The following is a 9950-nucleotide window of genomic DNA, read 5'->3' as shown; positions in this document are numbered from 1 at the left end:
GCAGTGTCAGTGTAGAAGAAAATCCAAAAGCATACATGTCAGGAAGGCGTGGGAGTGGAGGTCACGGAAGAGCAGTGGGAAAATGCACACAAACAAGTTCACTGTTCTTCAGCACTTCCAAGTAATCTATGCAAACAGAGCCAACTTACATTTAAAAGCCCTCTAAACGTTGGATGATTTACACATGATTTAACTAAACTATTATTAGATGTCACATGTCAACGGTTTGTCCCAGCAGTCCAGGACAAATCTCATAAAGAAAATCTATGTAAATCTATGTAAATGTGCATTTTCGGTTCAATTTGGATGACATGAAATATAAACGGTACATTTGGAAAATGTTTCCTCCAAGAAATCCCTCTAAAAAATGTTTTTTTTACATTTTATTGTTGATTCAAAGGGCTATTTATTTTTTATTTACATTGCAAAACTTCAATACAAACGGATACATTTTCTGGACACAGAACGGCATCATTTATGGAACTACTAAATACACGACGTACGGCTATGTAGTGCAATATACGATCTCGACTCTTCTATATTCACAAAAAACATTATTTGACAGTGATTTGTAGTGTGAATATTATTTTCCAGCCATTTTATGACACTGAAAACAAGAACTTCCTTATGTGGTCCTTACATATAATCTGCAAGTCTCTCCTCTGACAGATGAGATTAAATAGTTGTAAATATTTGACATAAGTAACCATTAAAAAAAATATTACTTATGCAATTAGCGTGTCATTTGCAACTTATACACAACCACAATCAAAGTTTAACGTTGTATACACACAAAAAACATTAAGCTGCTATTTATTTTTGATCATAACCACGGAAAAAAACTAATTATATTATAAATTTAATATGTATAATATTCTTAGCTTAGTTTATTTGGATCCCCATTAGCTGCAGCAAATTACAGAGTACATAAAAATGCATCATTATAACTGAATGAATTAAAAACAAACAAAAACCATTGTATAGCTAAACACACTGTACAGACACTACAGTTATTCTCACAATTAAACTTATATAAAAGGCCCTTCCTTTGTGATAAAAAAAAAAAAAGTATCTCATCTGTATTTAAATTGTAGCCGCACCATATTAATATTACTATCAAGAGAGAGTTGTTATAGAAATGGAGAAATCTTACCATGCTGCACTACAACATCACCCGTTTTCATAGCCTCACACCCTCAACAGTGGAAATATCATTCTCCGTTGAATCCGTCTGATCATCTCTTCGTCTCAGCAGCTTATTCACCACCTTCTTGAAGGTGCCACTGAACGCAGGGGTGGAGAAGTAATACACCAGAGGGTTGAGGACGCTGTTGAAGTAGGTGAAACACACGGACGTGTAGAACGCCAGGTTGGCCGTCTCAAAGTGCTCGCACTCATCGTACCACACCTTCAGGACCCACACTGCGACGCGGGACACGGTGCTGGGAAAGAAACAGATGATGAAGATCAGCGCCACGGCCATCACGAACTGAACGGCCCGTTTGATTTTGCCCCGTTTGTCCACGGTCCTGGTTTTCAGCTGCCAGGTGATCCGGACGGTGCAGAAGGCGACGATGGCGGTGGGCAGGGAAAACTGGATGACGTAGAAAGCGTTGTGCCAGGTGGAGAGGGCGCTGAAGCCCATGCAGATGTTGAAACTCTCGCACTGCGTGTAGTTGTTGCTGTAGAAGAAGTGCTCTTCGAAAAGAAGGAAGCCAGTCGCGAGGAAAATCAGAGCCCAGAGGCCGAGGGAGACCAAGAGGGCATAGCCCAAGCCCAGGCGGTTGATTCGGTTGAGCGGATGGACTATCTTGAAGTACCGATCGACAGCCACGGCAGTGAGAAAGAAGATCCCCGCCGCACGGTTGGCTGCCAGGAGAAAGAGCAGGATACGACAAAAGGCATCACCGTAGAGCCAGTTCTTGCCACGCCTGTAGTAGTCGGCTCTGAACGGCAGGCAGAACAGCACGACGGAATCTGCAACGGCCAGGTGGGTCAGGTACACAGAGTTGGGTTTCCATTCGGTCATGTAAAAGGCAAACATCGACAGGGCAATGAAGTTCCCGGTCAGTCCGAACATGAACTCCAGGATCAGCACCGGAGGTAAAAGCTGGTCCAGGATGGGAGACGCGAAGGCACAGCACTCGCCCGAGATAGTGACATTCATCGCTGTCGACGCGCAGACGAAACGCAACGACCGACCTGCCTCTCTTTGCACTGTCAACACAGATATGGCGCACAAAGTGATTTTTTTCTGGTAGGGAATCGTGTTTGCGAACATGCAAATGATTCTCAGACAAACATTTTAATTCCACAGTGGAACAAACATCTGTGTGTTATCTACGGGGGGAAGTGGTATTGACCCAGAGGAGCACGGCAGCAACTGTAAATGTTATCCACCTGGGGAGTGTGTCTTCATTATAACACTATTATGCAGAGGAATAGGTGGACTCCTGGGTATCAAGAAGGACAAATGAAAAACAAGTGACCCATGACTCAGGTTAACCAAGGAAAATAATAATGATTATAAAAGCAGTGAAAAAAGTTGAACAAATCAGACTTGAGAGTATAGGTGAGGGAGACTGAAATTTATTAGCCTACAGTTGCTTGAGTGAAGAACATTTTGGGGAGGGGGAAAAAAAAATAATAATCACACCATACCACACCTTTGGCAAAACAAGAGTGTGTGAACTAAAACAAAAAAAAATGCCAAGTGAGTGGCCAAGTCCGCAGCTTTTTTTTGTATGTACAGTAAATAAAATAAGTATAAAATGACTTAATGTGTACATTTGGCCAGGTTGTTGCTGTTACGGGTCAGATCCATTTTCAAAGTGCATATTTGGTCTTCACTTCTTCACTTCACCCAGATCATCGATGCTGTCGTCATCCACCTGTAAACAGAGAGAGTGCAAAAAAAATTGAGACTCTGAGAGGGGTCATTTTGGGCTTCCATAGAAACATGTTGTACCTCAAATATAAAAAGGGATTTTATTTATGTATTTTTCCAGTAATTATACTCCAATGAAAACATCATGTATATTGCATTTATGAAAATGCATCCCCTAAAAATAGGTATTTCATGATTTGAGATTTTTTTCACTATCCGGTAGGGGATTCTCCACCTGAGCTTTAAAAAAAAAATATATATATATATATATATATATATACATATATACACATGCATATATAAAAAGACTCTCACTGACAACTGTTGTCATCCTCTCCTCAATAAAAAGCACACATGCCTGAGAGCAAACACGGCACTATTGTTATAGCCTCAATATAATCATAAACCATGGGAGAGTAGCATCACATGGTCTCTCAACAACTTGGAGCCAGCTTTAAAACAAGGCAACAAGGTAACCGTTAGCTTTAAACTTCATTTTTACAATATTAATGAATGGCTCTGGTGGTTCCAATACAGCTGCATAGTTTGCCAGGAAATCTAGTGCAAACATTAATGTTCTCCTCGGGATTAAATGTAATAACGGTGTTGATCTACAGAACGCTTATTGAGTGCCAATTTATACAATAGTTGTTTTTACAGAGTGAATAATTGACACCAGCCAACTGTGACCCGAGTGAACCTGACTGAATTGTGCAGGGTTCAGAAATTGCATTCAGGTTAAGTCATATATAGATTTATTTTCACACCTATGCAGTCATTCACACTGCATATGCCTGTAAATAGGACAAGTAACCATGGTAAAAGCTGTGCATTAGTGCTAGGATAACGAACTGTTTACATTAATAATATCAGGCTCCAGTCGGCTTTGGACACAAATACCCAATTCCCCACTTATTTAAAATAAATATTAACCAGTGGGTTATTGAATGCGTTAAATAGATTTTATGCACAGTCTCCTCCTGGTTTTCAATAATCCAGGCAGAATATTTCCCATAACCTATCAGCCAAAGACACTCCATATAACAAAGAAATCATTACCTGTTCCAATAAAAAAAAAAAAAAAAAAAAAAGGTACAGCATTTTCCATTATCATTTCCATCCATCTAAATCATTTAAATATGTTGCCATTCCCAGAAAACATTTGACATTTCCTAAAACATTTGATTTGCAAATCTACTGTAGTGGTTCAGTGATGGTGTACAGCAGTCATGCACTACACCGAGCACAAAAAGTAAGGAAATTTGTGTTTGGTTGATTATGTCTTTGTTGTAACAATGCTTCTCTGCAATACATTTTATACCGTTGGAAAGTCTGTTTATTTCCCTTTAAATGCCATAAATACTCTTGGCAACCTGTGCAGGCACAGCCACCTGTAGGGTATCTCTGGCATCATCTTTGGCTGACAGATTACCAGAAACAATAGGACTGGTTTACCGATGTTTATGTGGTTTGTAACGATTAAACAGAGCCATGCTGTTGGTGGAGCAAGAAAACCTGGGTTCGCAACCCGATCAGAACAAGGGTCTTTCTGGATGGATTTTGCATGTTCTCCCTGTGTCTGTGTGTGTGCGTGTGCATGCGTGCATTGGTATTCTCTGGGTTCTCCCACAGGCCAAACATATGCAGATGTGTGGATTAAGCAGGTGTGAGTGTGAAAACGGATGGTTGTTTGTCTCTAAATGTGGCCCTGTGATGGCCTGTCCCGTGAGTACCATGGGATTGACCCTCGTGTGGAGGATAAAGTGGTAGAAGATGAGTGAACTATTACATATAAACCAATGTCTACTACAATCAAACCATTACAATTTTGTTTTTTTTACGTTAAACAAATAACACAACTCACCTCAGGCCACTTCTCTTGAATGACATCAATGATGTCATCTGTAAAATCTCCCTGAATGATTATTTCATCCTCTGCTGTAACGGAGGCACCACAAGAGAATTTCTGGGCAAAGAATCGCTGAGCCTCTTTTAGCTCGATGTCTGTAACGGTCAACAAAACGTTTGTATTACAACACAACGTCGACGGAAAGGGAACCCAGACGACACATCGAGAATAACACAACCAGAGACACTCACCAAACGTTGCCAGGCCACAGACCCGCGTGACATATTTCTTCTTGGCTCTTGGGATTTTTGCTATCGTAACTTTCTGAGGCACAGTCTTCTTTTTCTGTTTAATCTGGCCTTTTCCACCTTGGGAGGGTAAAATAAGAGTAAAAAAAATATTAAAAAAGAAAGTACATCATCTTCACTTGAAGCTTTAAGTTACCACACATGACACCATGTTTTGCGATAGTAGTCTATGTCTGTATTTAAATGAAGAAATACGTAATAATACAGTTGCTACAGGTTTATTTCCCTTCCAATAATTGATTTGGACATACCTCGCTTCTGTTTCTTTTTCTCCTCCTCGCCTGCAGGGGGAGCCTCTCCAGTGCCGGCTTCCTGTTTGGGTGCTTTCACTGCAGGACCAGTAGGACAAAAGTACAATAGGAAGATATTAAAACCGATCCTGCAACAACTACATCCTTTTGAACATTCTTGTTTAGAATGTAAAATTGTTTAATGCCATTAAAATTCCAAGAAGCTGTTTAGAATTTTAATGATAAACTGTTTTTTTTGCTCATTAATTAAAAATAAAAATCTCAGAATTGAGAAATTTAACCTGGAGATTTTTCCATTTAATTTGTAGAGAACATAAAAATATTACTATATAATGCACCTATACTTCGATTAAGTTCACTGTGTGTGTGAATAACTATATATATGTATAGACATATCTATATAGATAGATAAAAACTTCCATAAAGAATGGCATAGAAAAATGCTGAGTACCATTTAAATCAGACTTGGAAGTCAGAACTGTGGGTGACGCCACCCCAAGTTCACTGAGATCTGTTTATCTTGGGCTTGCCATTATTAGCTACTGTTAGCAATAGCAGTCAACAACATTGCCTTGTATTGTATTTGGTCCATGGTTAAAAATTAACAATACTACGTGTAAAGCTGATATACTGTGATGGAAATCCGAGTTCAGGGAGCATTCCATGACATCAGAAATTCTGATTGCAAATGAGACGCACTATAAAAAGCTTATATGATAACCGTCTTGCCACTCAACTGTGGCCACATGAGCTGTAACACAGTGTCACTGTGTTTATTATGATATGGGGTGGACATGTTTATTGATGGTAGTTTCATAAAAAGGACATCATCTGCTTTTCCACAAGAACATTTCTGAATTATAAAAAAAACTATACCCTCCATACACAACCTAAGGCTTTGGGGAAAATTAAGAATAACTCGTAGATGACACTCACCTAGAGTCATCCTGGCAAATACATCTGGAAAGTTCTTCTCAAGCCACTGCCTACATTTGGCTGGCTCAGGCATGTACTCGCAGTACTGTGGACACAACAGTGAACATTCAATTAGAACACAAACGCCAGTATTTGCGCGAGCTCTTCAACAGCACATCTAGATTTTATGATAATTAACCTTACCTCTGAAGGCAGAGAGCACACTGCAGACAAACAAAGAAAGAAACAGTCATAGTCTGAAAAGGCACCACACTTTATTAATTTTGTAAAAATAAAATACTCAGTCAAAAGCTCCACACTGTACCTCCACAATAAGTAACTTTGAATGGGTATTTTGAGTCAGCATCTCCACTCCCGTGTTCTGATCTGCATTCTGAAGAACCTGATTCCATCTCAGTAGTCGCCATCACAAATGATCTGAATTAAAGACAGATGGACAGACACATTCAGGACACAGGCGTCAGACTCTGGTGGTCACGTGACAATACGTGACATATTTTCACACATTCTTTCAACTGGGATTTCGTCTTTACAGAGTACAGTTAATCTAAAAGTAATATACTGGCAACGTGTTATATTCCCATATAAAACACACATGGAATCAGAATTTAAATTAGATTGATAACACTTGAATGATGGCCAACTTTTAGCAATTGTAATGTTTTGTTTCCTCCAATGATAAATCACGTTTTCATCTTTTTATTGTCAGAAAACTTTGGAAAAATTAGCATCACAGTTTCTAAAATAATGTCTGAAAAAAAATCTAAAAATATATATTACACTGATTTAGAATCATATTATTGTTTACTTCAATACTTCCAAATCTTGTCTGGTAAATATTTGGTGTAAAATGAACGTGCCCACACTAATACTCGTAAGATAATTCGCATCAAACAAATAAAATCCACATCAACATTGATGTAACGTCTCCTATTTAATTGATAAGAGACTCCATTGGTGCCATTATCAGGCTTCTGCAATTATGTCATCATACAAGCATACTCACAGATACGTGAGCGGCAGCTAGCTTACGACATAACACAAAACGCTTTGACAACGAAACACTTCAGAAGACGATTTTAATGTCATTAATTTCACCCACAACTGCAGCAAGACCGTTACATAGCCGGTTAGACAACATCAACTCAACTAGCTCCACCTGGCTAACGCATGCGGCTGTTTTAACAGACCGTTTAACCTAAAATGTTCACACAGTTTCCAATATTACAGACTCTGTCGCCGTTGTGGCGAATTAATATAAACATTGCTCGAAAAAACCAAGTCCGCGCATTAAGTTTCGGTGGTTTCATTCATCAGGTTACAGCGAGTCGCCCAGCTGTCACCATTAGTAAGCATTAGCTTAGCATGCTAACTGAGCTAACGCACCGCTACTAGAAAAGGCTCGGCTGACCAGTTAACTGGCCAAAGATACAATAAATGTCGAGGTACATACCCTGCAAAGATACTTTAAAATTGCTTTCTGACCAGTGAACCCGTTTGCATCGTTAATCCTGGGGTGACTTTTAGAAAATCATTGTCATTGATTCAGGTTTAGTTGGCGTACTTCGAGCACGCCTTGATGCGCTTCTTGTTTCAGTAGTTAGAGAAGCGATCGACACGCCGCTCTGATGCGCAACAGCGCCCTCCGGTGCTCAGGAGAGTCATTTCACGCCTCTTCTTTGCGGTGTTTGCGGGTGGCAGACAATGATTTGTTGCACTGCCGCCACCGTCTGGTATGGAGTGTGGATCAAAACAATACTAGTATTTCTATATCTTCTAGAATTTTGTTGTGTAAAAATATGTCTTTTAGATCAAGCTTTATTTTAATGTCTTTCAACTTCTGGATCACAATTATTGTAAGTTAGTGTAGTGGTTATTAAGTGGTAACAGCAATCTAATTCTTTATTTTTGAGTACATTTCTATTATGTATTCATTTGGTTTTAGTTTTATATTACCTTCCCAAAAGTATGATAATTAAACATAAAAACAAAAGTGTACTGTGTTGATCCAGCTTTTATTTTGGAAATCTGCCGCTTACATTCTTTTGGCGCTTTTCCACTCGGCTCGGCTCGAGATTGTTATGGTTTTCCATTACTTTAGTACCTCCTCAACATCATCATAGTACGGCTGCATGAAACTGCTATGTTGTTGTTGTTTTACACGCGACACAAACAAACAAACTAGTGACTTGTAAAGCAGATTTTTTTCATTTTTTTTTCATGACAGTAGCACAGTCATCGGACTGAAAAAAGTACCAGGTACTATCGCTAATGGAAAAGCAAAAAAAACAAACATTGGTTGCCTTTGATCTTTAACAACCGCGCATACATAAAAGGCAACAAATCCTGACAAGCGCTGATATTAAAAGAAAACAACAAATCTCATCATTTTTAACTAATAATTTCCCACAGTGCTCATTTTCTACTTCATACCTGTTCAGATCAAAGTTGTGCAAAGAAACACCAACAACACAAGTTTCACATACTCCCCAGTTAGCTAGCTAGCCAACAAGCTAGGTGGCTACCGCTAACTCGCAACAGTTAGCTTCAAACATTCAGAAATGCTAAAGAGGGAGTTTGGAAGGAGGTAAAAGGTAAAAAAAAATAGCAAAGAGAAAATAATCACACCTGGCAAGAATTTCCAGACCATGGAAGAACCCAAAGCTGAACGTGAGAGGAGGAAAAACAAAACCACCAAACATCCGCCCCGGAAGACGAGTGAGTTTTACTCCAACAATGACCAATCCTCAGTCAGGAGTCATTGGAGGTCGCACTCGTCGAGTCACGAGACTCCGCCAAAGTCGCAGCCCATTTCACGACCAGTCGAGCTCAACAGGATCCGCCTGTCGAGGCACAAGCTGGAGCACTTGTGCCACATGCCCTTCTTTGCCAAGACGGTGACTGGCTGCTTCGTGAGGATAGGGATCGGCAAATGCGACACTAAGCCGGTTTACAGGGTCACGGAAATCATAGAAGTGGTGGAGACGGCCAAGGTTTACCAGCTCGGTTCAACGCGAACGAACAAGGGACTCAAATTGAGGCACGGAAGCGAGACGCGCGTTTTCAGGCTGGAATTTATATCCAATCAGGAGTTCACGGACAGCGAGTTCCTGAAATGGAGAGAGGCGATGATGGCCGCGAGGATGCAAGTGCCAACTCATGGCCAAGTGGCCAAAAAAGTGCAGTCCATCAAGGACGCGCTGAACTACAAGCTCAGCGACAACGACATCGAGGTCATCGTCAAGGAGAAGGCCCGATTCCGCCAAGCGCCGCTGAATTACGCCATGAAGAAGACCCAGTTGCTCAAAGACAAGGCGGTGGCAGAGGAGAACAGGGACGACGACAGAGTGCGAGCGCTCCTGGACGAGCTGAGCGAGCTCGAGGAAAGGGCGGAAGCCCTCAGCAGACAGAGGACCAAGAACTTTTCCGACGTGCACGACATAAACCAGAGGAAGAGGCGCTGGAACATGTGCGAGTCGCAGAGCGCGCTCGCGGACGACGGACACGGCGCCAAAAGACAACAACAAATGGACCCTTGCGTTCGCAAACGCTGCAAACCCATAATGGTGTCGAACGTCCGGAATTCGTCGGTCCACGCGGCCATTCTCGCTCATCTCGACCAGAAGTACGGCTCCGGGTCGACGCCGGAGAAAAACAAACGGGGACAACGGCACTCTAAAGATAAGCGTGTCGCCAAACCAACCACCCCTGACCTCTCG

At 40.9% G+C, this 9950-nt stretch overlaps 2 protein-coding genes across 2 annotated transcripts; both read right to left on the bottom strand.

Moving 5' to 3' along the window:
- Positions 1-1180: 1180 nt before the first annotated feature.
- Positions 1181-2167, bottom strand: LOC310941947 (hydroxycarboxylic acid receptor 2-like; the record flags this gene model as incomplete). The annotated part of the gene is made up of 1 exon (XM_083907206.1): positions 1181-2167. One exon carries the CDS (start codon positions 2165-2167, stop codon positions 1181-1183), a length of 987 nt encoding a protein of 328 aa, XP_083763332.1.
- Positions 2168-2571: 404 nt separating this feature from the next.
- On the bottom strand, positions 2572-7849 carry denr (density-regulated protein). The gene is made up of 8 exons (XM_083900563.1): positions 7685-7849; positions 6536-6648; positions 6415-6434; positions 6233-6316; positions 5296-5383; positions 4988-5104; positions 4752-4891; positions 2572-2891 (listed from the first exon to the last, which is right to left on the bottom strand). The coding sequence occupies exons 2-8, from the start codon at positions 6636-6638 to the stop codon at positions 2847-2849; spliced, it is 597 nt and encodes a 198-aa protein (XP_083756689.1). The 5' UTR covers positions 6639-6648; positions 7685-7849; the 3' UTR covers positions 2572-2846.
- Between the last annotated feature and the right edge of the window lie 2101 nt (positions 7850-9950).

Source organism: Microchirus variegatus (assembly GCF_963457635.1).
Source record: "Microchirus variegatus genome assembly, chromosome: 1".
Taxonomy (NCBI): Eukaryota; Metazoa; Chordata; class Actinopteri; order Pleuronectiformes; family Soleidae; genus Microchirus; species Microchirus variegatus.
Note: the sequence above shows the minus strand (reverse complement) of the source record. Positions and strands in the feature narration are given on the sequence as shown.